Raw genomic sequence first — 25,822 nt, 5'->3', positions numbered from 1 at the left:
CTCAAATTTACTTAACATTCTTTTATCTGCTGATGCTTTATCTTTGCTCCTTGCAATGCTTGAGAATATGAAATAACCACAAAATGACTGCTTTTTAAGTGTGTATAGGGATTTACAAAAATTAGAATGTACTGGTAAAGAGCACTCCTTATTCTTGGAAGGCTCCCATTCTGCATCTCCTGGAGCAGAGGGGCAGGGCAGTGAATGAAACTGTACATGCTTGTGTTCCAATTTTTGTTGCTGATCCTTGGGAACTGACCAGTGTTTTAAAAGTAAAGAAAGAAGCCAGCCACAATACTTAACAGGCTTTCCAAGTCCAATTTCGTTCTGGAGAGATACATGAAGCTGAAAAATTGGTTGAAATTGAAGGAAACACAGCAGCATTGTTTACAGAGTGTAGTGATTGCTGTAATCATATGAACTGTGTATCCCAGGCTGGTTGGATGATACTAAATGACAGCTAATAATGTGTAACAAAGGCTGTCTTATTTTTGCTTACAGACAGGTACAATGCATGTTTATTCTTTTGGATGAGAAAAGTTGCTGTTAGCCCCCTGACAGGAGGAGACTTCTGGTGGTACAAGGCTTGGCTCCTTGCTCCTGCGCTTTTGTTTGACCAGGTGGAAGAGCGCTACCAGAGGTACGCACACGCAAGGAAGGGCAGCTAACAGCGCACAAATGGCCTGTACCCAAGGTGGATAAACTTTCTCCTCTTTCGTGGGGAAGCCTTCCTGTGGAGATAAAAAAAGCAAGCAAAAGAAATAATTTGTAGGTCACTTAGATTTTGCTATGATTTCTGTTTTTATTTTCTTACGCTGTTTTAGTAAGGATAGCAAGTTTTACTCTGTCTACAGTAGCAGTCAGTGGCTGTGTCCTCTGCAAACCCTTCTTGTGGGTCTAGAGACAGCTGTAAATGTTTTACACTTTCAAAGATGTATAGCTGGAATTGTGACACATTCCTAGGGATATGGGGATTGCCCCAAGTGTTATCAAATCTTCACCCTCTCTTGGTTAAACTGTGTTCATTCTTCTTGTACTCAAAGCTTAACTGGTTTCAGCAATTACTGAGTATATTCTTTGTCAAATAGGGAAGTTGTATATCAGAGATTTTGAGGGAATGATGATTTCTGCAAGTCTGTGGCTATGAGTTTTATTTGGGATGATAGGTACTTGATGGCATTTGGGGATGACACTGCTGCTGTGTAATCCTCATATAGTTTTGGAACAGAATCAATCTTCAAACCCCCACACAAGGTTGTATTTGAGAGGGGTCAGAGAAACTGCTATTGATGTGTAACAGTGACATCCAGATGAAAGGTTCTCAGCATAGTCATGTCTTTGTTGCTGAATTAACCAACACTGTAGTCAGACCACTGCCTGCATGTCTGCCTGTCTAAAGTACACATTCATATATCTACCAGAGCCCCAGTGATATTGGTAGCTCTCACTGAGAAATGCCTTCATCCCTGACGTTATGCAGCTCTAAAGCTCTGCTCAGGCATTTGTTCTACCTCTGAACCCCCTGTGGGTATGGAATGTCTGCGACATGTTTCACTTCAACACTTCTGGGCATTGCACACATCCATAAGAAATACGGAGCACGGAATAAGCAGGACACCTCAAGAGGAGACATGTTCTAGTATGTGTAACCTCTTTGCACACTGGAGCCTTCTCATTCTGAGCACTACATGATTTCAAGCTATTTTCAATGGGTCAGCAGTAGATAACAATAATATTAAAGGATCTTGTAAGGGAGGAAAATAGATAATTCTTCCTTTAAGTGCTGAAAATATTTGAGCACGTACATATTTAGGGTTCCAGGCTGTGTAGCTTGGTGGCTTCTGCATCTGCAGAGTAACAAAGGCCATGAAGACAATTAGCAGGAGCAGAGGGCTAATAAACCTCCATGTGATCTGCCAGAAGAGATTGAGTTTTCTTCCGGTCATCCATTCCACATCTTCACTGAACCTTGTAAAAGAGGGCATGTTTATGATGATGTCAGAGCTAGATTGGTAATAGTTTCCCTGTTTTATAGCTTCCTGTAAGTTGGAAACACAGAGCACAGCGCTGTAAATCTTTTCTATTCCACTCCATTCTTTAATAAGACACTGCTTGCTTGAGTAAATAATAATATATCATCCAAATAGGTCTTTATTGAGGCATACCAGAGATGAATGACCAATTTACATTGTCAGTTAATTACCTGAGCATGTAGTGTAAGGTTTCTAAGCTTAAATAAGTGATGATAATATTGCAGCAGTATTCAGATATTTAAAGTAAAAAGACAAAATTGCCAAGGGAATGAACAGCATGCTAGGAAAATGTCTCAGTTACCAGCACCAAATCAAATCAGGTCAGGGTCAAAGTTACTGCAACTTGAGCTGCATTTATATCTTAGAAGAAAAAAATTCCATCTCTTCCCAACATACCTTTTAATTTTATAGATGTACACAACTCCAATCACTTCAAAAAAAGCGATGACTAGAAGAGGCACTGAACCTGCATATCTGTCAAAAATGTCAATCCAGTAACTCCCTGAACCCAGTGTAAAACACAGAGCAATGAGGAAGCTAATTAGACATATTATACCTGAGGAAAAAAAGATATCTTTGTTACTGGAGTACTGAACTTGGTAGGTGTATTTTTGTTCTAAATTGCTGTTCTTTTTCTAATAATTTTTATTGTCTCCCTCTCCGTGGGGTTACAACAAGCTGTTTTCTCATTAGAGGAGCTAATACCACTTCCCAAACTCAATTTTTCCCTGTGTGTGGGCCAAGAGCACTGCTGTTGCAGGAGGAATGCATTCATGTGACTCAGAGCATCCTTCAGTTGTTCATACTTCTTCCATCAGACAGCCTGGGCTGTGCTGTGAGCCACTGTTAGTTTTTGACTGCTGGAGTGAGTTTCAGGTGCCTCATTTCCATGCAGCCATAGGCCTAAACTGCAGGCAGGTGCCACCTTGGAAGTGTAAGGACTCCCTGGATTTCTGTCCCCATTTCCTCAAAGAGCCCAGAGCTACAAATGTGTGTGTTATGTTCCAGCATGTGTCATTTGGATTTCAGCACGCTTCTGTACACCTATTTTTCCCTTTAGTCAAGATTTAGATTTGAGGTAATTGAGAGAAAAAGTGGGAAGGACAGGAGCGAATAAAGGTATTGCTGGATGTAGACATGGGCTACAACTCAGTTTGTACGTCTGTCTAATGTGTTGCTAATTGCTTCTAACTCTGAGATGGCCTTTGGTTCAATTCTGTAAAATATTGGCTCCAGGCTCTTTTTAATTTTTAAAAGTTCACCATTGGAAAATAAATTTAAAAATAATACTGTTAACTCATCAAGTTGGGAATAAATTTGTTTTTACATGAAAAATTGTAAAATTAGGAATACAATTTAGATGCCACAGGAAGACTCTACAAAAGGCACGACAGCAATATTTCCCATAAGAATTTAAAAAAGCACATTGCAGAAATATTAATCTATTAGTTGCTACTACCATAGATTTTTCTGGACCAATTTCATAGTAGGATCTCTCAGACTCTCATTGAGTCTGGTTCTTAAGGAGTAGGTTTGTTCAATAACCATGGCTGGTTGAAAAGATTCCAGTTTTGGTGCCAGAACAGGATCACACACCTTCATTCCTCATTTTTCAAGTGGTAATTTTCTACTCTGACATGTTCACAGTAAATGTGAATGTGCAGCAGCACAAATCTGGGTGAAATAGATGTGAGTGACCTCTCTTACAGTGGTAAGTTCAAGTGCAGGTGGTTATAGCAGACCAGCTGATGTCACTGGGTGCCTTAAAGTGATTTGTATCAGTGCCAAAGGCTTAAGGGAAGGCAAGGCTCTTCCTGATGACTGCAACAGCTCAGAGTGGACTGGACTCCAGGAATAGCAATTTAACAAGCTTTCTCAGACTGGAACAGCTTAATTTGCAAACTAAGAAAAGAAAATGGCCAAGGCAATATAATATTGCCACTTGACAGCTTCTGCCATAACTACTACCTCATCTCTCTGCTTATCTTCTGCAAACACAATCCACTGCCCTTACTTACACTGTGACATTCAGCTAAATTAATACTAAAAATTATTAATTCCTCTTTGATATTAATTAAGCAGTTAATAGTTTGTGCATCTATAAGGAAGTCACCTTCTTTGAACAAAGCAAATACCTTACCAGATAATAGCTCTTTAGGCGCTGATTTAGGTATAATTTGAAGTTCTAGAAGAGGCGTGAAGACACCCTCAATGTTTCCAAACATCGAAGAAAGTCCCAAGCTGAACAACATGATGAAAAACAGGATGGCCCAGGCTTGGGAGCCTGGCATGAGTATGATAGCTTGAGTGAAAACAATGAAAGCCAAGCCAGTTCCTGAGACGCTCTGCAGCATTCACAAACAGATAAAAATACACATTGCAATGTCATTTCTTATGCATAAAGTAATTGTAACACACTGCTGTCCTTTTCTGGAGTCAAGGTTGCTGGTTGCCCTGTGCCCTCTGTGGCAGCCAGCAGTTGAGAAAATGGGCAGTGGGGAGTTTAAGTGTTCTAGGGATATCTAGACAATCATAGAGCAGAATTTTAGCCTGCACAGAGAGATGCGTTCAGAGTAAAGTAGATTGGAGAGTTGTAATTGTAATAGAAATTATTTTGCTAATACCATCTTAAATGTTCTTTTTAAAATCTATGATGTAGGTTCTTCTGGGAAAAATAGGTGTAAATAAGGATATGATTATCACTCTTAACACCAAGAGAATTCATTAATCATTGGTCACAAAACCCCCTATAATGGCCAAGGCATTATAGAAGAAAAGACCAATAGGGAAAAAGCCAATTTCAATCAAATTTCTTTTGATTTAGTCTCCCAAGGACAAGGATATTCAAATCTAAGCATTGAAAAATGCTAATGTTGTTATAACTTGGAAGTAAAATATTTCAAACTGTAAATCAGAAATGGATGCCATCAGAAGAAGTGAGACAAAAGAAACTGACTTGTACCAGGGCTGGAATGTTGTCTTTGGACTTCTCCATCATGTGAGTAAAATAGGCTAGTTTACCATTATTTTATGTTAGGGCTGTCGTGCATTAGCACACACTGACTGTGCCAGGCAGGATCCTTGGAGCAAGTGGAATGAGGTATGACAAGAAAACAGACAAGAAACATCTGTTTTAGTGGTAGGGGAAATGTTATACGAAGGTTGGAAAATAAGGAGAGGCTCATGATGTACTTTGGTGGTGAACAGTGTACATTATAATGGATTTTTTGATACTTTCCTAAATACAGATTTAGGAAATTCCCATTCAGCATTCTTTTTCTATAATCTTTCATCTAGATGTGTTCCCCCATTGTGCCTTTTTCTGCAAACCAAACTAGGACTGAATCTAGTGTCTATGGTAGACTTCTGGTGGGAGCACCCTGGAAGATCAGTTTTGTGGCAATAATGTGTAGTTTTGTTGCCATAACAGACAGCTATACATTCAGACTATCCTACAGCAGTATTGTTATTTCAAATGTTGAAAGATTGATTTGTTGCATGATTATGTGTAATATATCATTGCAGGCAGAACAGAATACATGTACTTACAAGAAAAAGGAAGATACCAATCCTTCTATGTAACTTTGTTTAAGGAATACCTGTTGTAATTATGTTATTACATACCTGATCAAGAAATTCTTGAAGATCACAGCTTTTCAGTTTGAGTCCAGCAATTTTTTCTGGATATGATGAATTCAAAAAACTAATCCAGGATGTATAGTTATGTCGCATGATGCTTTCTTCTGGAAGATCAAACTCATTGATGATATTGATAATGTTCCTGCCAGAGAAGCCAACATATTTAAACTTTAGTTTAAAAGTTTGCAGATGATATGGCTGGAAATGCTATGCTGTGTATTCAGATGCTACTCCAAAGTTGTGTTTACTTTCTGTGCTGCTATTTACAATATAAAGGAAAATATTAATTGACAGCTTATATATAAAATAGTAGAAAATACTCAGACTATTTAATGTTGTCTCAGACAGAAACTCTGAGTACTTTGTGCAGATTCAGTCTCTAAATAATTTTTGTTTTATCAGGTCTCCAGACAATTTCTACTACTTGTGTTTAATAAGTTAGTGAAATAAATTTCTAGTGAAATACAAAAAAGGAGGAGATTTTTACTACTTCTAAGGCTATCCTGAGAGTAAGGTGCAAACCTTGATGCACTACTTGAAATGGGTTGCTCTGCAATTTGTCTTTATTCTTACAAATTATCATCCTTGACTCAGTCCCATGGTACTTTATATTTTTACATTAAACTTCTCCATACAGATGCTCTTCCTTTGTAATGAAAATAAATTCTCTAAATACAAGTCTTTCAAATAACACATTATCACATTATCTATTTAGGCACTGAAACCACAGTATAACTTTGGGAACACAGCTTTCTCACCTGTCCAAGCAGTCCCAATAGGCTGTGGTTGCTTTAAACCCCAAAACAGAAAAGACTGGGATGGAAGCGTAGAGGGATGTCATGCTGTTCACAATTGCTACTGTCACAGCATCCTTTTCACAGTCATTTCTAGAGATAGCATTCAAGCAAGTGAAATGATTAAAAAAGGCAGATTTTCTTATCTGTAATGCAGTTATTTGTGCAAACATTTTTTTTTAAATTTCTTTTCTCCCTCCCTCCCCTTTCCCCTTCTGTTAGAAAATCTAGTGGGCCTTTTAGAAAGACTGCTACTTTTCTATAGATCCTTTAGAAAAATTAAGGAAAACATTTTGAAAATTTAAAGAAATTGCATAAAGTGCAGCAAGAATTCAACCAGCTAATAAAGGTTGTGGTGCTACTCACTTTGTTGGATTGTAGCTCGCAAATGCAATAAGCCCTCCAAAAGCCAAAGAGAGAGAGAAGAAAATCTGTGTAGCTGCATCAAGCCATACACGGGGATTTTTTAAAGTGTTCAGCTGAAATAAGTGGAAGAAATGCATGTATTAGGCTTAAATTAAAATTTCTTTTTCTCTTGCAGTTCTCATAGCTCACCTGTTCTTTCAATTCTGGAATTTTGAGCTGTGTTGCCATCTATGAATACTATGAAAATGGGAATAGGTACTAAACAGGTCAGTAAAACAGGTGTTTATCATGGAGGCTATTTAAATGTGTGCAAGAATTATAGAATGTTTTTTACTGTACACTTTGTCTATCTGATGATAATGTGGTTCTAAGTGATAAAAACTAGGAATAGGGAATAGGGGAAATACAATAGGGAAAATACATTTTTCCTCAATTACTTTCTTTTTTTAAAAATTCACATACTTAACCTGAAGTTAAAGAGTATTGTCTTCCTAAAACTCTATATACAAATACTAAACCTTCACTGTTTTAAGACAGAAAGTGATTCTGTATCTTCCCATATTTGCTTAAAAAATAATTTAATAGAAGTGACTAAAAGCACAAGCAGGCAAGAAGAGAATAGTTATTAAGAGCAGCGTCTGCTCTTCAAAGTGCTGTGAAAACAGCAATAAAAGATAGAAGGTCAGCATAGGTAATACAAGACAAAAGGAGAAACTGACAAGTTTGAATTTTGTTGTAAAGGCAGTATGATACAGGAAGGTAAATTAAAAAGCAATGATTGGTGGATTACAGAGAATATTAAACAGTTTTAAATAGCTCCACTAAGGAGTCCTGATGTTGAAATCTATATAAAAGAAAGAGATAGAGCATGCACAAAATGTAAATGTGATCTATGAATATTACTTTCCTGCAGAAACTACAAAGTGGTGTGTTATGCCCTACCATGTGAATTGCTCTCTGATCCATCATCAAGGAGGGGGAGTAGAAGAATGTTTTGCTGAGAATGTTTTAAAAGCCAGATAGTTCCAAAGTAATGCTGAAGCTGTAGACTATTTCACTTTGTTTTGCAACAGTCTGAGTTAAATCTGCATCCCAGTCATGCAGGACAACTTGTGTGTTTTGTGTCTGTGCGCCTGTGCTTGTGATCCAAGCCCATGGCTAGGAACATATGTAGGAGTGAGAGGTAAGTATGCCAAAAGACCCTTCATAGCATTTTGGGTTTCTCTGAAGCTGGCCTGAGCTTGAAGAGCAAGAACAATGCATCCACGTCGGTGTGGATGGATTCAAGCAATGCCGTCACTGCAGGTGCTCTCTCCACAGGGAGGCCAGTGCTTTGGCCGCAGCAGAACTGGTGTCACCTCTTGTACAACACAACACAGCCAGCAGATTCATGGAACCATTGCTGGCTGAAGTGCTTCAGCAAAGACAAACCCTTCTAGAGGTTGTTTTGAAAGATCATAGTCAAGCCCTCAAAGGCCAGAGTGCTCACTGGCAGCACCTTGTGCAGGTGCTGTTGCAGTGCAGATACTTGGCACTCACGTGGCTCTGTGGCCTTCACACTTTGATTAAGTGCTGCCAAGTCAGTTGATGCTGACAGATGCAACTCCTAAAAGTCTGGCTTTCTCACTGGGAACTTTGGCAAATGAGTGTGGAGATTGTTTACACTGGTACTAGTTGCAGTGCATTTATTGACTCTAAAAGATACCAATCAACCCCCAAACTTGAAAAGATAACGGGCAGGAAAGCATGCCATGACAATGTCATGATCTGGTCTTCAGCAAATTGTTGAAAGTGTTATTTTATATTTATATGGCATACAGGTTTTATGAGCATATGTTCAGAAATAAAAATGCGGATGCCAGAAACGTGGGTGAAGATATACAATCAGTGTTAATGAATGAACAGGGGAGTAAGGAGGAAAGGAAGTATAATTGCTCCCTCAAAAGTGGTAAGATGTTTGGATTCTTGAATATATGAAGCACGGACAGAAACTGAATTAAAAATTACTGGGGTCCCTGTGATGTGTAATTGTGCTGTAAAAACAGCTAATGGTTTTGTGAATTGAGGATTTGGGGGCCTGTGCTGCTTTTTTGTTTGGTTGGTTGGTTGGTTTTTTGTGGTGTTTTGTTGTTGTTGTTGTTGTTGTTTTGTTAAATAGCTGCTGAGTTCTGGGCACAGGCAACAGTTGCCCAACCAAGTTCTTGGAATTGTAAATTGCCAGAGAACCTCCAAATGTTTACAATCTCTAAAGTTCTTTCAAATGTGAAAGAGCCTGGAGAAGGAGACATTTGTATTCCTTAGGTGACACAGGTCTCCCCTGAAGCTGAACCATGCAGACTATTGCTGATGCATGATGGAATCTTGTTTCTTTGTTTCTGCTGCCTCTGGTTATTTATTTTCCAAAACCCTTTCCAAAAGTCTGTTCCAGCTCCTGTGTGGCTTCATCATTTTACAACTTCTGCTTTCCCCTCAGGTGTCACTTCAGGATACTTTTTTGTTTTCTTGGCATCTTCATTTTCCAAGTAACCAAGAATTTTGAGAAGGCGAGTGAATCATCAGATTCTCTGTGCCTGAAAGTCATGAAAAGAAGTATTCATTATTTATTCTGAAATTAAGGGTGGAAAGTGTGTCAGATGACAAAAACCGATTATGTATTTTTGCATGAAAATAAAAACACAGCCTCTCATAATTAAAATCCATATGCATACTTTTATTATTTGTGGTACTTATTCATAAGAGCTAAAATACAAACTTGGAAAGTGAATAAACTTTTAAAAAATGTGGTTTAGAAAAACAAGTAAATTCAGTTAAGTGGTTATTATGTTGAAACTGGGTAAGATGGGACTTTTTGTGCTAGGTGTTACTTTCACAGGCTTTCACAAACAACGAGGTGTCACAGTCATGAGATAATGGATGTAACAGCTGTTACAGAGAAACTACAATTCCTGCTGCACTGCAGAGTTGGAAAGAAGTTGGAAAATATTGCTTCCAGTCAGGGAAGAATGTCAAGAAGGTTGATTTTATGTATTTTAAAAGCAAGCTGAAACAGAGAGTAGGTGATTTAATTCTTACTTTATTTTGCTAAAACTTTTTCTGCAAAAAGACAGGAAAGGAAGCACACATTTGAGAAATATGCTTTACAGTTTTGTAAACTGATGGGGTCTGGGTGAGCGAAGTAAATCTCTGCCTAACAGCCCTCCTGTACAACTCACTTTGAGGCATCCCCTGTGGAGAAGTGTAAAAGAACAACCAGTGTTTGCTCACAGGGAGGGTGGGAATAGCCAAACAGCAAAGGCAATACTGGTGCTGCAGTTGTGGGGTAAGGGGACAAAGAGAGAAGGGCAGTGTTGAAGCTGTGTGCTTACTGTGCTTTTGAAGTCCTTGAAGTGCCACAACCCTGTGTAGCAATTGGAAGGTTAGTTTAACAAAGCCATCTGTCTTACACTAACTTTCTGTGCAATGGCAACACTGATAGCAGGTATCACTTACCAGCCTGTTCCATCAGCTTTTCCACATTTGTAGGTAAGAACATCACCAAAACCATCTTCAGATAACTTTTCAAGGATGTCCCCAGGATCTGCTTCCTCAGACCAGCTAACCATCAGCTGCAGGCTCTCTGCAGGTGGATTTTCATTCTGACTTCTGTTGCCAGTGTACAAATCCATCCAGCTCTTTTACGATGATCTGCTCCTCCTCAGCACTGCAATACCTCCAGGCTTTGTGAGTACACACAAATCTAGTTTCCTGCATTCAGTTCAGGATCATTGCAAACTAAATTCCAGAAATGCCTGAGCTCTTCCAGAGAAACCTGACAGCCTAGCTGAGACCAACTGATGACAAGCCAAGGCGTGTTTTGTTTGTGTTGTCAAAGACATTGCACCAAGCTCTTGTAGTCCTGTCTGGCCCTTCAAAAATGTAAGTGAATATCCTGATCTTCTGTAAAAACCAAGCTTGTCCTTGAGCTCTGGCAGCATTTAGATGGGTGCCTGTGCCACTGGGCATGTAGAAAGAGGGATAAAACAGTCTCATGTGAGCTTTCTCTTGCACTTATCCCTTTCCAGCCAGGCATGTAAAGTATCTCTGAACTTCTTGGCTTATGTTTTCTTTAGTCTGCGTTCTTGTTGTAGGAAAGGAAAGGAAAAATCCAGTGCTCCTGTGTTTGAAGCACTGCTGTGGCAGTGGAGGCAGCAGACGCTCGATAATGTGTCAGTGAGTGCTGCTTTTCCTCCTCTACACCCACCACTTCATGGAGCTTTTAGCCATGAAGGCAGAGTTGTGAGGAGCCTCTGGTGGATTGCAACCACTTAGTGGGACAGTTTGACTTTGCATTTGGGAATGCTGCCAAGGACAGTGTAGGGAAGGTGCTTCTGAAATGGCGAGCTTGTGCAGGGATCTGAAACTCCTGTCCGTATGAGAAGTTAAGAAAAATGGGAAAAGTTGTTCTCCAGCAATTGTATCTTTTAGGAAGAGATATGGGGGAGAGGAGAAATACTATGAAGAAACAGGGGCAGGGGAAAATTACTTTAAACCTTAAAAAAATCACTTTACAGTGTAAGTCCTCAGTTGTTCTCTTTGTGAATTCTTTAAAGATTAAAGCTGTGTAAATTCTGTAGCAGTGGCAGGGAAACCCCATCTTTCTCATGTACTTGTGAAGTACATCAGTTTCACTTACACATTAAAGACTGAGGCACCCATAACATTCTTAAACTTAATTTTCCAGTATTTTGTTACAGCCTTACTACTGAACTGTTAAATTCTTTGCTGCTTATTTTCTTGTGAAAATGTATTAAAATAATTAAGTTGCTTCATCTCAGAAGTGACTCTCATCTCAGAAAAAAGAGCTTAGCTGAGCTCTTGGATAGACATCTAAACCAGGAGTTGTTGGAAAATGGTATGAAATCTGAGGAGAAGTAAAAGGAAAATAAATACTAATACTTACATTAGGGGTGAAGAGATAAATCAGACCTTCAGTGGCTCCTGGTAGAGTGAGTCCTTGAATAAGGAATACAGTCAGGACCAAATAGGGAAATATTGCTGTGACATAAATTGCCTAAAGTAAGGAGATCAGAAGACAGAGGGTTACTGGCAGTAAATTCAGTCAATCCTATTTAAATTATTGCAACATACAATAATAATAATATTAGATCAGACAGCTACAGATCAATACAGCTATCTTTCAAATAAGCAGGGTGTACTTTTGCAGAATATATTTGTAACAAAATGGCTCTTAAAACTGTGTGAGGGAAGGCTGATAGGGCAGAAGTGTTTGCAATGGAAAAGGAGAGAAGCATCATTTTAAGCCACTTGTACTGCTGTTCTCAATTTGTTGGTCAGGGAGCATACTGAATGGTGCCAGTGTGGTAAATGGGGTAAAATGGGGTTTTCCTTGGGGTAAAAAGTATCTGGAGGGCAAGACTTCAAACTACAGGATAATCACTTCTCTACCCTTTCCATACCTTCCCTGTGGTTTCAATTCCTCGGATGGTGCAGAGATAGACAATTGCCCAGCAAGCTGCTAAGCACAAAATGAGCCACCACTGGAATGTGCCACTCTCAGCAATATCAGGCGTTATGTTCAAAGTTTTCCTGTACCAGAAATAATTTACTGCAGTGCTTTCATAACATTCTTCATTAAACCCTGAAAAAAAAAAGTGGCAAGTGTTAGAATAAATTTTGGGCTGCAAAATCTAATACTGAGATGGACTTTCTGCACTCTCTGTAATGTGCACCAAGACAAACTCTCACAGCAGGCTGAGACTATGAGACTTATGTGAGACCTTCACCAGAACATCATCAGCATTTTACACAGGGGATAACTTCCTGATTAGAAGCAGTGTTGTACTCAGTGCAAGGTAAAATCTAAACTAATTGTAGTGAAAACAATGACATTTTTTAGCTGTATAGCTACAAGCTGGTGAAGCCATAACAAACCAGCACCTGAGAATACATCTAAGTCCAGGCTCCCCTGGCCATGTCATGGCCCTGTGGTGAGGAAAGACCCAGGCATTGATCTCTTTGATTTGAGTTTCCAAGACTTCTGTGAACAGGAACTTCAGGCATCTGCATGCAGGGGAGTCAGCGTTCCCCAGCCAGGCTCTGTGCCTGAAGAAAAGGGAACTTGCAAGTGGTGTATACCACAACCTGTCATGTCTGTTTGTCTTCCTACTCTAGAACAGTCCTAAGGCCTCCAAAACAAAGTTTAATTCCACTATGTTTTGTCTTTTTTCTTAGCCTTTTACTAAGGTGGTATTTCTTGCTGTGCCCTGGAACTTGTTCCCTCTCCTGCTCCAAGAAAAAACAGAGCCTGAAAAATAGTTTCAAAAACCTGAGAGCATTCTTCCTTGTCCTGCTTATGTACACTGTCTCTCTTTAGTCTCAGTAAAGGTTTTGTAATGGATAACAGGACTTGTTCTTTATTTTGTTTCCTGCTTTAAAGTCAAGCAAAAGGACTCATGGACTTTCTGGCTATTGTTGTTCTTGTGAGGATGATGAATTTGAGCAAGCCAGCATGACTCTTGTACCTTTTTAACAGGAAATCAAACCAGGACTTGTGCACAATTCGGGGCAAAATAAAGTGTGGTTTCTTGATTAGCCCAGAGTCTGATGTTTTGCTAGCAGTGCTTATGGAGGTGTACTTACCTGTTCTGTTTTCATTTAGAGGACAAACACTCCAAGGAAGAGGTTCTTGGAAGGAGTTTATGAAATACCACATTACCCAAGTTAAAACAGTGTTGTAGTATAAGCTCACCAGAACCGACACCATCCATGAACCAACTCCTACAGAAAGCACAAAATCTCACTTCAGAAGAGTTTTGGAAAAAGTAATCAGTCAGTCACTACACTAGCTGTTACAAGCTCTCATTTCCTAGTTTTTGAAGATTTTCTTCTCCATCCCCCTGATCCTGTCCTGAGATTTTCCAATGAAAGATGGGCATTTTGTGTCCTCAGTAGCCAAACACTGGCACACAATCCCCCAGACCACCAGCCCTGCTCCAGGAATGCTGAGACTCTCTACTTACAGAGAAGGTTAGGGTTGAAATCTTTGCCCTAGCATGTAGTCCATTGTTTTCTACAATACTGGACAACTGTAATTGCAGAGAGCAAAAGAGACCAAATTTCTATAGTGTGCTGTAGCTGCATGAGGCCCCTCTTGTCCCAAATCATGTAGAGGTGCCCTAACACTATTTTACTCCTGTGATGAGGAGGGAAAAATAACCGCAGTTTCTCCTTGCTTGTATTTTTGCAAGAGATTATGAACATGCCTGGTTGTAGGAGATGGGTTTAGCTGGAAGCACCACCTGCAGCTTGGTATTTCTTTCTTGTTGCCCTGCGGCCTTTAGATGACTCCTCTTGCCCTCCCCTTCTCCTCCCACACAGCCCCACAGGCAGGGCCATCAGTGCCAAGCCCATTTCAGGCGCCTGCTTAAAGCAGGTCATGATCTAGCAGAGCTGGCTGAAGCATGCAGGAGTTTTCCCTTGCCCTGCAGGGACAAGGGTGTTAAATACCCAGTAGAGTCAATGCCCTAGCCTCCTCCTGGCGGCTATTCTGGATCACTTTTTGCAGCCTAACAGTGGTGGACACAGGGCACCAGATGTGTTTTTTCATATATTAAATAAGTAGAAAAAAGCTGGCAGCAGAGGACTGCACATCAGTCTGATGCACTATGCCATGTGGATTGTCCGTCATGTCCAGCTGTGTTGATAAAGTCCTTTCAGTAACCCCACCCTCTTGTGGAGGGAAGCCTTCCCATGTGCTTTGGGCTCATTAGGAGGTACCAGGATCCTTGATTTCCTATCTTTCTGTCCTTCCTCAAGTCTAGCTGTTCATGGATAGAGAAGACTGGGTCCTGGAGGGGCTGTGAGGGAGGAGCTAGAAGCACTGTGGGCAGGCAGCTCTTGTTGAGCACCAGGCTATGGTTGGTATGGGGCAGTGTTGAGGAGCAGAGGCCATGTTCATTATGCTCCCCACAGCAAAGGTTATTAGGTTTGCATTTTAGGCTCTCCAAATGATCCTAAAATGTGCCTGCAGTAATGCCTGGTGAGAGCAATACACAATTACAGAATCACAGAATGGTTTGGGTTGGAAGGGACATTAAAAATCATGTAGTGAGTCCCTCCTGCCATGGACGGGGACATTTCAACTTGACCAGGTTGCTCAGAACCCCATCCAACATGGCCTTGAATGTTTCTAGGGAAACCATCCCTAAATATCTCACCACCCCCATTACAAAATATTCCTTTTTAATCCTAACACTAATTTCTTTTTATATCCTAAAACACATCAGGCACAGGTCTGTAGGAAGTGAGTGCTGGGTGGGACCTGTCTGCAGTTCCTTGAGCTGGGACTGAAGGGACCTACCAACGCCTCCAAGGTAAGGAGAGATGGTGTTCCAGGCTCCAATGCTGCCTTTCCTCAGGCACTGCCCAAGGGCCAGCTCAAGGTGTAGCAGTGGGATTCCTTCAAAGAGAAGAGCGATGAAGTATGGTATCAGGAAGGCCCCTGAAAAGACATTTAAGTGTGATTAAGCCACATGATTTTTCTGCATCTCACTGAAATTACTGGTTTATAATTAATCTGCTTTATGAGCCTAACAAAGTCCTTGTAGGATGTGTTGAGAGAGGGATCATTGCTAGGGACACCTACACGTAACATCTGATGCTGGTAATTTTGGCAGTGAAGATGGAGGAGGAGGGACTGGGATGCTTAGTGCTGCAGGACACTTCCCTCAGGCATTACTACAGCCCATTATAGGTAACCTCACTATTTCATCCATTTCCCTTTCTTTTAAGCATCTCCTTTTGTCCTCCTTCTCATAAAGCACAAGGGTTTGCCTGTCCCCTATTCCATCTGTTTTCCCTTCAGTGCATTGCCTCATTTCATTTCTTAAGGGTCTCAGGCCTGTGCTCCTCCGTCCTGCTCTGGAAAAACAGGATTATGTGCTGTATACCCCCAAGAGACCAGGTTATTTTATTGCATGAAGCTCTGCTCAGACCACAGAGCCTCTAGCTAATGAAAAACTGAAAGCAAGGCTGAAGTTGTTCTCTGAGACATGTGAGCCATGAAACTTCATTTCTTCCCAGTTTGTGTCCTTTACATTTTTCTGTTTTCCTTGCAACATCTCCCTTGGGCCAGAAGCAGTGTGTCCTGTTGGTTGCCTGTGGGAAGGGACCAGTCCTACCAACAGCCTGGCTGATTCCTGGTAAACTGTGTCCAATGCCTCTCTTGCCCCACCTTCCCCCAGAAGGGACACACATTTGGGTCTCCCTTCTTTTGCACAGATGCTGATTTTCATGAGACCAGAAGTTTCATCAGTATATTTGTAGCACCTGCCCAAACGTCCAGTTAAATTGAAATGGTGGAATAGATTGAAGTTTATTGCCACTGTGACCAACAACCGCTGTGACCACAAAGTCTCTTTTCTCCAGGGAGACGAAGACAGAAATCCTGCTTCAGTCACCTCCCCATCCTCCTACAAATGTGAACAGATTCTCTGTTCCTCATAGCTTTGTCAATAAACTTGTGCCTTGTTCTATAATTTCTGATTTGCCTCCAGACTTCATAGCTGGGTCTGCTCAGCTCTGCTCTTCCAGCTCAGGAAACTTTCTTTATGCTCCATCTTCAGCCCTGAGAGAGAGGTGGGGGAATGCACAAGGATTTCTGGTCTCCACCTGGAATGGCGCCTGGGTTCTGCAATCACTGGCTATTTAGGAAGGCTGGGCAGATAAAATCTAATCTCTTGAGTTAGTGTTGTATTGCAATAACTTTGCTACCTCTTGTTACGTGCTGCACTAAATCCATACAGCGCCCAGAGAAGGTGTGTTGTTGGATGGTTTAGCCTTTTATCAAGTTATTTGTAGAAACAAAAATCACAAAGCTCTTCTCAGCAAAGAACTGTTCATAAACTGCCAAACTTGGAAATAAATGTCTCACCTTAAGATCTCTATTCTTGAAATGCTTTTAACTGGGAAGCAGGTTTGAAAAACAAATCTCACATTTAATTCCCTCTATGTTAAATCCTCAGTTTGAGGTCCCTTCAAGAAGAACCCAGTAACCTCTTGCCATGCTCAGTCCTGTGATCTGTTTCAAACCTGCTGCAGTATTCCTCTCCATAGCACATCTGAGGGTGCCAGCCCAGCCCTTCTGACAGTCTGATGCCTTGGACTGTCTCCTGAGAAGAGCAAAATATTGAGGCAAGTGACCAGAGCACTGCAGTATGGAGTGCTCTACCTCTTATCCATCCGTCTGGTTCTCCACCAGTTCTGGGCAGCAGCTGCATTCCGTGCTGCAATCCCTGCTGAGCCCTCACCAGCAGAGCACTCCATAAGAAACCAGCCTATCTCCCATATCATATCTCCTGGGAAATTACTGGGTAATACTTAGTGCAAACTGTTATCTCTCTCCCCTTTTCTGTTTGCTAGTTGAACCACTGGCAGCAGAGTGTGTTTAGACATTCTGCTGATAAAAGCATGTTTACTTTGTGCTGGCTTGTGTGTATCTTCAGGCATATTTACATGATGGCAAAACATAGTGTCGCACTTGGAAAAAAATACTGGTTTTCCATGAGAATTATATAAAATAATCTTCTATCTGCAAATATGAAAATATGGCAAAGGAATGGGTTAACAAGAAATAGTTTATGAATCTAATCTTTCTCAAACCTAATTCAAGTAACTGGCTTGTTGTGTAAAGTAAGTTTTTAGTTATTCATTCCTTTGCATTACAGTATTTTTAGTCAAAAAGAAAAGAGAAAAAGAACAGACAGTCTGCTGAAGCACTTGAAGCTTACTCTTCCACAATAAAATCCCCCACCTATAGGAAAACATGGAGAAACATTATCAGTAAGCTATCAGATACAGAATAGTGAGTAGGAACCCTCTGGCACTCTGTAGTTGAGGGCTCTGATTAATAGATAGAGGAGGATGTGCCAGAAGGCAAAAGTAAGTATTTTAAAAAATGCCATGAGAAATCTAACTGTGGAGAAAGCAAGCAGAAAATCCAAGAAGCAGAGAACCTAAGACACAGCAGGTTCCACAAACCAGAGCATTCAAACATAAGCACAGCAAAAGCTCAAGCAGAACCCATGTGATGTTAAGTCCAGGCAGAGCAGAACTCTGTAGATTTGGCTTCCATGGAGGATGGGAAAAGGAAACTATATCATAAAAATCATAAAGCACAAGCAACAAATTATCTTGTATCTGTACATTCTACCTAAAAAAAAAAAAAGTGTTTAGGGTTTTTTTTCCTCTGAAAAAGTGGAAAAGGAAAATTATAGTGGTGAAGCATTTTAAAATAGTTAAAAAGCCTGGAGAAATGCCCATCAAAAAAAAAAGTATTGTCAAAGCATGATTTAGTTGCATCCCTGGGGTGTGACTTAGGAAAATTTTAGTCTACAACATTCCTTCTGTCAGAAAGACACTGAAGATTCATAAAGCATTGATCCTGCAAGTAAAAACACGTGGTACTAAAAGAAGGTCAAGGGAAAAAAAACCCCAAAACTCTTCAGAACTTGCAAGAGTCAGAAGTTATTTTGGAAGGAATCCTGCACAAGGATATCACAAAGCCGTGGAATAATCCCCGTGCACATGAGAAGGCACAGAAGGCTACAGAAGCTTTTTCAAATCAGGCTATCAAAAACTGCAACTGCTGCACTACTGGTAAGCTGGTGTCATTTACAAGAGAGTCCCAAGTGTCGAGGTGTACCAGTGTGTAACAAGATTGCTGAAGAACCATTGGAGTGGGGACAGCTCCACAGCCACAGCAGTAGGAAAGGAAGGAGCAGGTGCACTCAGATACACAGAGGGTTTTTAAAACCTGACCTCTCGATTGCAGTGCAGGGGCAAGTCAGGTCAGGACAGCAACTGCCCGACCATAACCAGCAAAATGACACTTGAAGGGCACAACCTTTGTTGTCTCACCTGCACGTGACAGTCTGGGGGGAAAGTGCATGACTCCCCAGGCAAGGCAGCCTGGGGAAGCGGCCAGTGCTCCACAGGGCAGAGAGACCAGGAGGCTACGGAAGGAGCGCAGTCTTAGAGTTGGCTCTCAGTGGCCAGCAAAGCAGAGTGAAACAACCAAATTGGGTTTGTCACTTGGAAAGAGAGACCAACAGACTGGGCTAGTGGAAATGTAAAGCAGTTTGAAGTATCAGCTGGACAACCTCCTAATCTATGTGTACTAAGACCTGCAGAAATCAATGTGCCTCAGTGAGAAGCAGAGAAAAAGACCCAGTAGGTGTGCTTGATATTGGAATACTAAGACTTCCTAAATGGTGGAGAAAACTGATCAAAAATCAGGAAGGACTGATCCATGATTCAGTCTTGCATCTTACCAATGTCTGTGAATCAGCTAGCAGAAGAAAAGCAAGTGACTTGAAATGATGATTCAATGACACAACAGCATTTGAAGTACCAGAATATGAATAATACTTTTCCTTCAGACAGGGATTTGGGAGTAGAAAAAAGAATTATAATAAAGACTGAAATGACCTGGAAAGTGGTAAAATAGTAGTTTGGAGGAAATGCATCTGTAGAATCTGAAAAATTCAGAAAGCACATCTCAATGTGATAAAATGCAGCAAGCGTTTGGAGATCCGCTTCATTAGTTCTGTTGGTACATAGGAAGAATGGGGATGGGTGCACTTTTCCAAAAGACTAAGAACTTAATGGCAAGATAGCTGAGATAATTTATGCAATTTTATACAATAGGTGGGAGCTGCTTGTTCAGATACAGAGAAGAGGGTAGTAGCTATTTAGAGGGGATTTTCAGATCTGTCCCATTCTCTCCATGGCAGTTCAGTGGCTAAGCAGTGAGGTATAGTCAACACAGCAAGGAATTACATCAAGACATCAGATAGGAAAAAAAGCAACTTAATCACACTCAGTCCTCTCTCTAGAAAATAGCACTCCATGACCTCTTTTATGCCTTCTCACATGCCTCAATCCAGATGAAAAGTACGAGCTACTCTAAGCATTGTATTTGTGCAGCACACTTGTGATGGCACTGATAGTGCCTTGCAGGCCACATTACACACCTTACTGACTAAAACTTGGCAGGGTTGAATTTCCCACATAAATGACTGTATCTCCTTGAGAGACAGTGAGGGAGCCAAAGCCATGTCCAGAAAACCAAATGGACAGTCAATGGCCATTTCAAATGGAGATGGGTAACACCCACAGATAACTCATAAAATAAGCTTGGCGAACTCCCCTGTGAAATGTGAAGGATGCAAGCAGGCAGCTTTCAAATACAGGCATGCACTAACCTGAGATATAAAGGGCAATCAAATATAATGAATTATGAAGGGATTGACTCCACATGTCACAGCTTTTCGCCAAGGGTTTAGGCAGGATATGGCAATAAACCAGAAAATGCAGTTTGTTACTAGCTGTAACCCGATTTTTCTGTCAGACAGTGAATAGTTCTGCTCTTCCCAACATACTGTGTTTGTTTGGGCTGGTTTTGGGTTTTGCTTTTTTTTTTTTTTCTTCCCAGTATTTTTTACTTATACAATTTGTTCCTCCTAGGTTTTGTTTTCCTTTTGAGGACACAGTGAACCAGGCATCTCACAGCACGTCGTAGTTCAAATTTGAGCAAAAGGTCAAGTAGGCAATGGGTTAAGAAAGTCTGTAAATGGTTGTCCTAGAAGTAAACAGTTCTCCCTTTGTAGCATGACTGTAGTGTGTAGCAGCGTGGGGTTTAGATGGTGGTTGCTGCTACATATAGTAGTGTTTATGTGTACTTATTTTCCTAGAAAGAAACTGTATTTTATAGTACAGATATTTTTCGGTAATTTTGTAGGCTCAGGCACTATACACATTTTTAATACCCATGGGTTAAGCAAGCATGTATGTATATATACGACACACATATATATATATATATGTACACACTACCTATAGACCAAAGTAAACCACTGCAGTCAGTTCTAGCTAGAACTGAGTTGGTTTCTTTAAATGTGCTCAGATGGCTCCCTGTGTAAACATATAGATGTATGACTTGTTAGTGTCTCAGTTTTAAGTGACAAACTCTGTACTGGGCTATTTAGAGAATTCTTTTCAATGCCAGTTGCCTGGGAACGTTTGTGTTTGTCTCTACCAACTGTGGCAAACAACCTTCATATCCATTAGTCATGAAAAGTAAATAGCTAACTTAACTCAGGCAATAAACCCAAATAATCAGTAACGGCAGCAGGTGATAAATGTCAGCAGAACTGATATTATATTAGATCTGAGTTACTGAGTAACACTAATGTGCAATGAATCAGGGCCAGAGGTCTGATGGGAACAGCTGACATGAGACAAACGTACAGACACTTGTTTTCATGTCTTGTTTTTGAAAAGATGCAGAAACAATGATATCACCTGAACCAGCTGTAAAACTACCCCAGAAGCCATCCAGCCTTCAAGCATGTCTATGCCCTATCAATACCTGGCTTCTCCATGGCTGTGATTATGGCTGCATGCAGAAAGCCATGGCACCTCAGGGCTCCCAGTCAAACACAGTGCTGCTGGTCTCTCCCATGTGCACATCTTCACATGCACACATGCAGGATTTCTGCTCCAGTACCCCTGAAAATCTGTTGGGCTCTTGCACCTGAGTTGTTTGCTTTCGAAAATGCAAACCCAAACCACGTCAGTGCTTTAAATTAACAAAAGAAAAATGCAGCTACCTTACACACAGATGGAAATGCAAGAGCTCTGTCTTCTCAGTGATCATCATAACTCACTCAACTTTTCCAATGCCAGCTTTCTATGACAAATTATTCACAAACCTCACAGCATTCTGACAGGAAGTCTATCCTGCTACTGAGCTTTTTGAGCTCTTTGTTGAAGGGGCCAATAATGACCAAACACTGGCTGCCCATCCATACATTGACCTTAATTCACCACTCTCTTGTGCCACTGTTGGTGGTGATGCAAAGTGGCTGTTTGCCATTACTGAGTCTGGTGGCTATTTTAAGCTGGTTTCTCACTGGCAGCATTACTACTCAGGGAGCAAAGGAGCAACTCAGCCCTTGCCTCTGCAGCATTTCCCTGTTTTCACTCTCTTTAAACCTGCTGTACCCCCTGTCTTTTTTGTCCCTAGAAGTTCCTGTGGGAAATAGTGGGGTTCTGGAGCTGGATGCACAAGCAAGCAGACTTTCTGAGCACGGCTAAGTCCATAAGACAGGTGACTTCCTTGCAGTCAGATTCATGCTTCTCCTGGGGCAATGAGGACAGGGATGCGGAGCCTTTTTATGGGCAGTAGAACAATATTTCATCTTAATCCCGACTGTGCCCAGTTTTTGTGTAGCCTCTAGCAGCTGGTGGCTCCAGAAGCTGCTCTGTGCAATGAAATGTGTGGAGGAGCTGCATTTTGCTATGGCCCTGCCTGGGATTTTCAAACTTTCCACTGAGCACTTTGTGTTAATTATTCACTGCATTATAGAAACTTCACATTATGTTTGCTTTATTATGTTATTTGTTAATCCTGAATGCTTTTCCCCTTGCTTTCCAAGATAGAAAGATCACCTGAGATGCTGTAGAGGATGTGACCTGCAGTTCCTGCTCCATAAGAGTATTTTCCTTGCAGGTCTCATGCCATATCTGCTAGGGGATGTCTCTCTAAAGACGTTAATCATGTCTCATAAATGCCAGTGTCATTAACTGAATTGACAGGTTTTTCCCCCAGTATTTTCCATGGACAAACACAGAGAAACAATGTGTACTCCTGGCTTTGTAGCCACCCAGTGATGGCACTTTTCTGCAGGAGTTTCACTGGGATGTCGCATTTTTAAAATAAATAATAGAAGCCATCTAGTGTCCTGGGAGGAATCTGACCTACTTCTTCTTGTCTTATCTCTATTTGTGTAACTCTCAGCTGTTGCATATTCAGCCTTAAAAAGCTCCTTGCCACCAAAATAATTTCCATTTTCTTGTTTATAGGCTATGATAAACATACTCTTTAATTTTCAACTTCATTACCTAAATAGATTGAATTCTTTAGTTGTTTGTGTCACAGAAGTTTTCTAACCCTTGAATAATTACAGGGACTTTTCTCTATTTTGTCTTTAAAGATTTTGTCTAATTTTTAAAGTTGACTTTTGAAAGTGGACTTTCAGAAAAAGTCAGAGACTCAGAAGTTGTCTTACCATAAGCAGCAATATCTCTGCCTACTTCCTAGTGTTCTGCTTACATCTGCCAAGGTTCTTTCCCTTGATACAACCTGCTATAGCTGGTTCATTGAGCCACTTACCACAGTCCCTATCTAAGTGGCTCCTTCTCTCTGAAAGACCTTCCTTTACAGGCTACATCCATTTTGGTTCCTTGGTTGATTGAAATAGATGTACTTCATCAATACAGACACCTCAGTAAAACAAACTGGATGTGATAAAATTTTCTGTTACTTGACATTTTCTCCAGGTGTGAATTTTCGGTTTCTCCAGTTAATTGAAAGATAACAAATAACAGTGTGCTGAAACTATTGCTCACTCTTCTTTAGACAGTTTACAGTGGCAGATTTCAAAAGCTTCTGTGAATGGTGAGTTACCAAGTACTCTTTTCAGATCCATTTATATTTACCAAATTGTCTGCTTCCAAAGCAATTCTTTGTGGAACTGGTGCCCAGGCACAGGCTTAGGCAGCTGTCCATGACACCTGGCAGGCTCCTGTTGCTGCTCCATCAACTGAGCATTTTAAACAGCCTCACAGGCAGCCAAAAGCACAATTTAGTTTTGTGCAGGGGCAATTCCAGAGGATAAGGTAGCTCCTCAGAGCATGGGGGGGAATGGCTCCCTCACCATCCCAAAGGGAAGTTCAGTGGCCATTTGTCTAGGGGCCAGTTACCTCAGGCCTCCCCAGGGCTTCTCATTTCTCCTTCAGGTAGCCAGCTGCAGGCTCAGTTTCCTGCTTCCATTGGGACCTTAGTAGCAGTATAAAAACTTCAACATAGATTTGTTCTATCATCTCTCAGGTCAGCATCAGTCTGGTCTTCCTAACCAAACATATCATTTATAATTAAATATATTTCTATGGAAAGAGCTAGTTAACTGCTGCAAGACATTAATAACAATCAGTGTTTTTTAAAAAGGGATATAACTGATATAAATTATGTAATTTCTATGCCCATCAGAGGTTAGTATAGCTGTATGAGAATTGCAGTTCAGTATTTTGGCAAAGTCCCGTTCCAATCTTACTGCCTCCGTGTATCTGACACAAGTATGGAAACCGCCACACGTTCCCCAGGCCGACGGCAAATCCGATACAGCTCAAAATGTACTGGAACTTATTGTCCCATTTGGGTCTGCCATCTTCTTTGGGGGTTTCGGATGTTGCTGATAAATCTTGTGGCATTATAATGAAATGCCCCCTAAAAATGGGAAGATGCTTCAAAATCTGTCTCTCCTACAGGTTTTATGCAGGGTGACAGAAGGATCTTGGAAGAAAGGCGGAGCTTTCTTTTTATCTGATGCAAAGGGCTGTGTCATTGCCAAGGATGCAGTTTAAAGACAAAACCAGGAATTATTATTATATAGAGAGTTACCACTCTTGCCTTTTTTGCAGTTCCTTCTATAGTTAGACAGCTTGGGAATATGTTGTTAATGGGTAACTCAGGATCAAACAGGTTTTTATTTTCTATTCTCCTTATGTTCTCAGACTCTGTCAAAGTGTGACACTGAATATAATTAAAAAGAAACTTTTGCAGCGGACTAATTAAAATTGCAAAATACCTGTAAAAATCTGTGAATAAAACATTGGCATTTCCTTTCTTAGTTTATTAATAGAAGTAAATAAATGAAGTAATCTTTTCCAAATACAAAAACTCAATTAGGAAAAAAAGCCAAGAAAAATTAGACCTTGTATATTCAGACATTAGAATTTGATCCATTTTCACAATAGTTGCTAGAAGTTAATCACTTCCCACCTGTCAATGAATCCCCAGTGACTATTTTTATTATTCATTAATTAGTTACTGATGAATGCAAGAGCCAAATGCTTTCCTTCAACTGAAAGTATGTGAGAATATTTTTCTGTTTTCTTTCAGTCATATCAGGGTTTTGCTGGTGTGCATGCTAAATCAGTTCACACTAAACAAAGCAGCCGGTCAGCTTGCTTGCCTCAGTAAATCAACAAACAGTTCATGCCTGGATTCCCCTCTCTAAATGGGAAGAGCTTCTAAGTGAAGGTGAATTGTTTTCCTCAAAATAAAAGGTGATAAATGGGATCAGGCTGAGGATCATCCCGCCAGAAGCCAGTTTGAGATCAAGGCTGCATGATTCTCCTTGGGCTGTCACAGCTCATCTGCTTACACCTCTGCAAATATCCAGACTCACAAATGGAGCAACTCAACTTCCCACTGTCTTGCCCAGAGTTGTCTCAGAGGGCACACAGGATCTGAACACAGAGGGTGGTTTGGCAGCCCTTGCACAATGTCAGTGGCCCCAGGGCACACACCACCATCACTCCTTTTCCTGATGCTCTTCTGATCAGGAAATGCCTTGGGCTAGGTATGGGCCCTTCCAGCAACACCCCAAATCCCACACCTGGCACCACAGCCAGCCACCTCACACGTGGTGTTACTCGTTCCTGGTTGCTGAGCTTTTTATCAGCAGAAAAATCTGACAAAAAATGTTCTTCCTATTAAAGAGTAACATTTTCAAATAGTTTAAATAGTTACTTACATTAATATAATTTTAAAAAATTGAAAATGGAATGTAAATTAATTTAATCATTCAGATTCTGTGGAATGGGTTGCCCAGAGGAGCTTTGGATGCCCCATCCCTTCATGTCTTCATGTCCAGGTTGGATGGGGCTTGGAGAAACCAGGCCAAGGAAGGTGTCCCTGCCCATGGCAGAGGAGGTGGAACTGGATAATCTTCAAGTTCTTTTCCAACCCAAACCATTGATTCTATGATTCCATGAAGTACACACACAGTGTCTGCACTTTACTCTCAATTTAGAGGAGATAGACTACTCTAAAGATACCTTCTGGAGTAAATATATCCTAAGTGT

The 25,822-nt window shown here is 40.8% G+C and overlaps 1 protein-coding gene across 1 annotated transcript; it reads right to left on the bottom strand.

The window, feature by feature from the left end:
- Positions 1-518: 518 nt before the first annotated feature.
- LOC115917539 (sodium-dependent neutral amino acid transporter B(0)AT3-like) lies at positions 519-24,163 on the bottom strand. The gene is made up of 12 exons (XM_030971662.1): positions 24,007-24,163; positions 15,192-15,332; positions 13,472-13,609; positions 12,289-12,470; positions 11,772-11,882; positions 6,833-6,945; positions 6,431-6,559; positions 5,658-5,814; positions 4,174-4,378; positions 2,430-2,589; positions 1,806-1,968; positions 519-731 (listed from the first exon to the last, which is right to left on the bottom strand). The coding sequence occupies exons 1-12, from the start codon at positions 24,161-24,163 to the stop codon at positions 519-521; spliced, it is 1,869 nt and encodes a 622-aa protein (XP_030827522.1).
- Positions 24,164-25,822: the final 1,659 nt, after the last annotated feature.

The sequence above is a fragment of the Camarhynchus parvulus genome, chromosome 2 (assembly GCF_901933205.1).
Source record: "Camarhynchus parvulus chromosome 2, STF_HiC, whole genome shotgun sequence".
Lineage (NCBI taxonomy): Eukaryota > Metazoa > Chordata > Aves > Passeriformes > Thraupidae > Camarhynchus > Camarhynchus parvulus.
The sequence above is the reverse complement of the archived record's forward strand: the minus strand, read 5'-3'. Positions and strand labels throughout refer to the sequence as shown.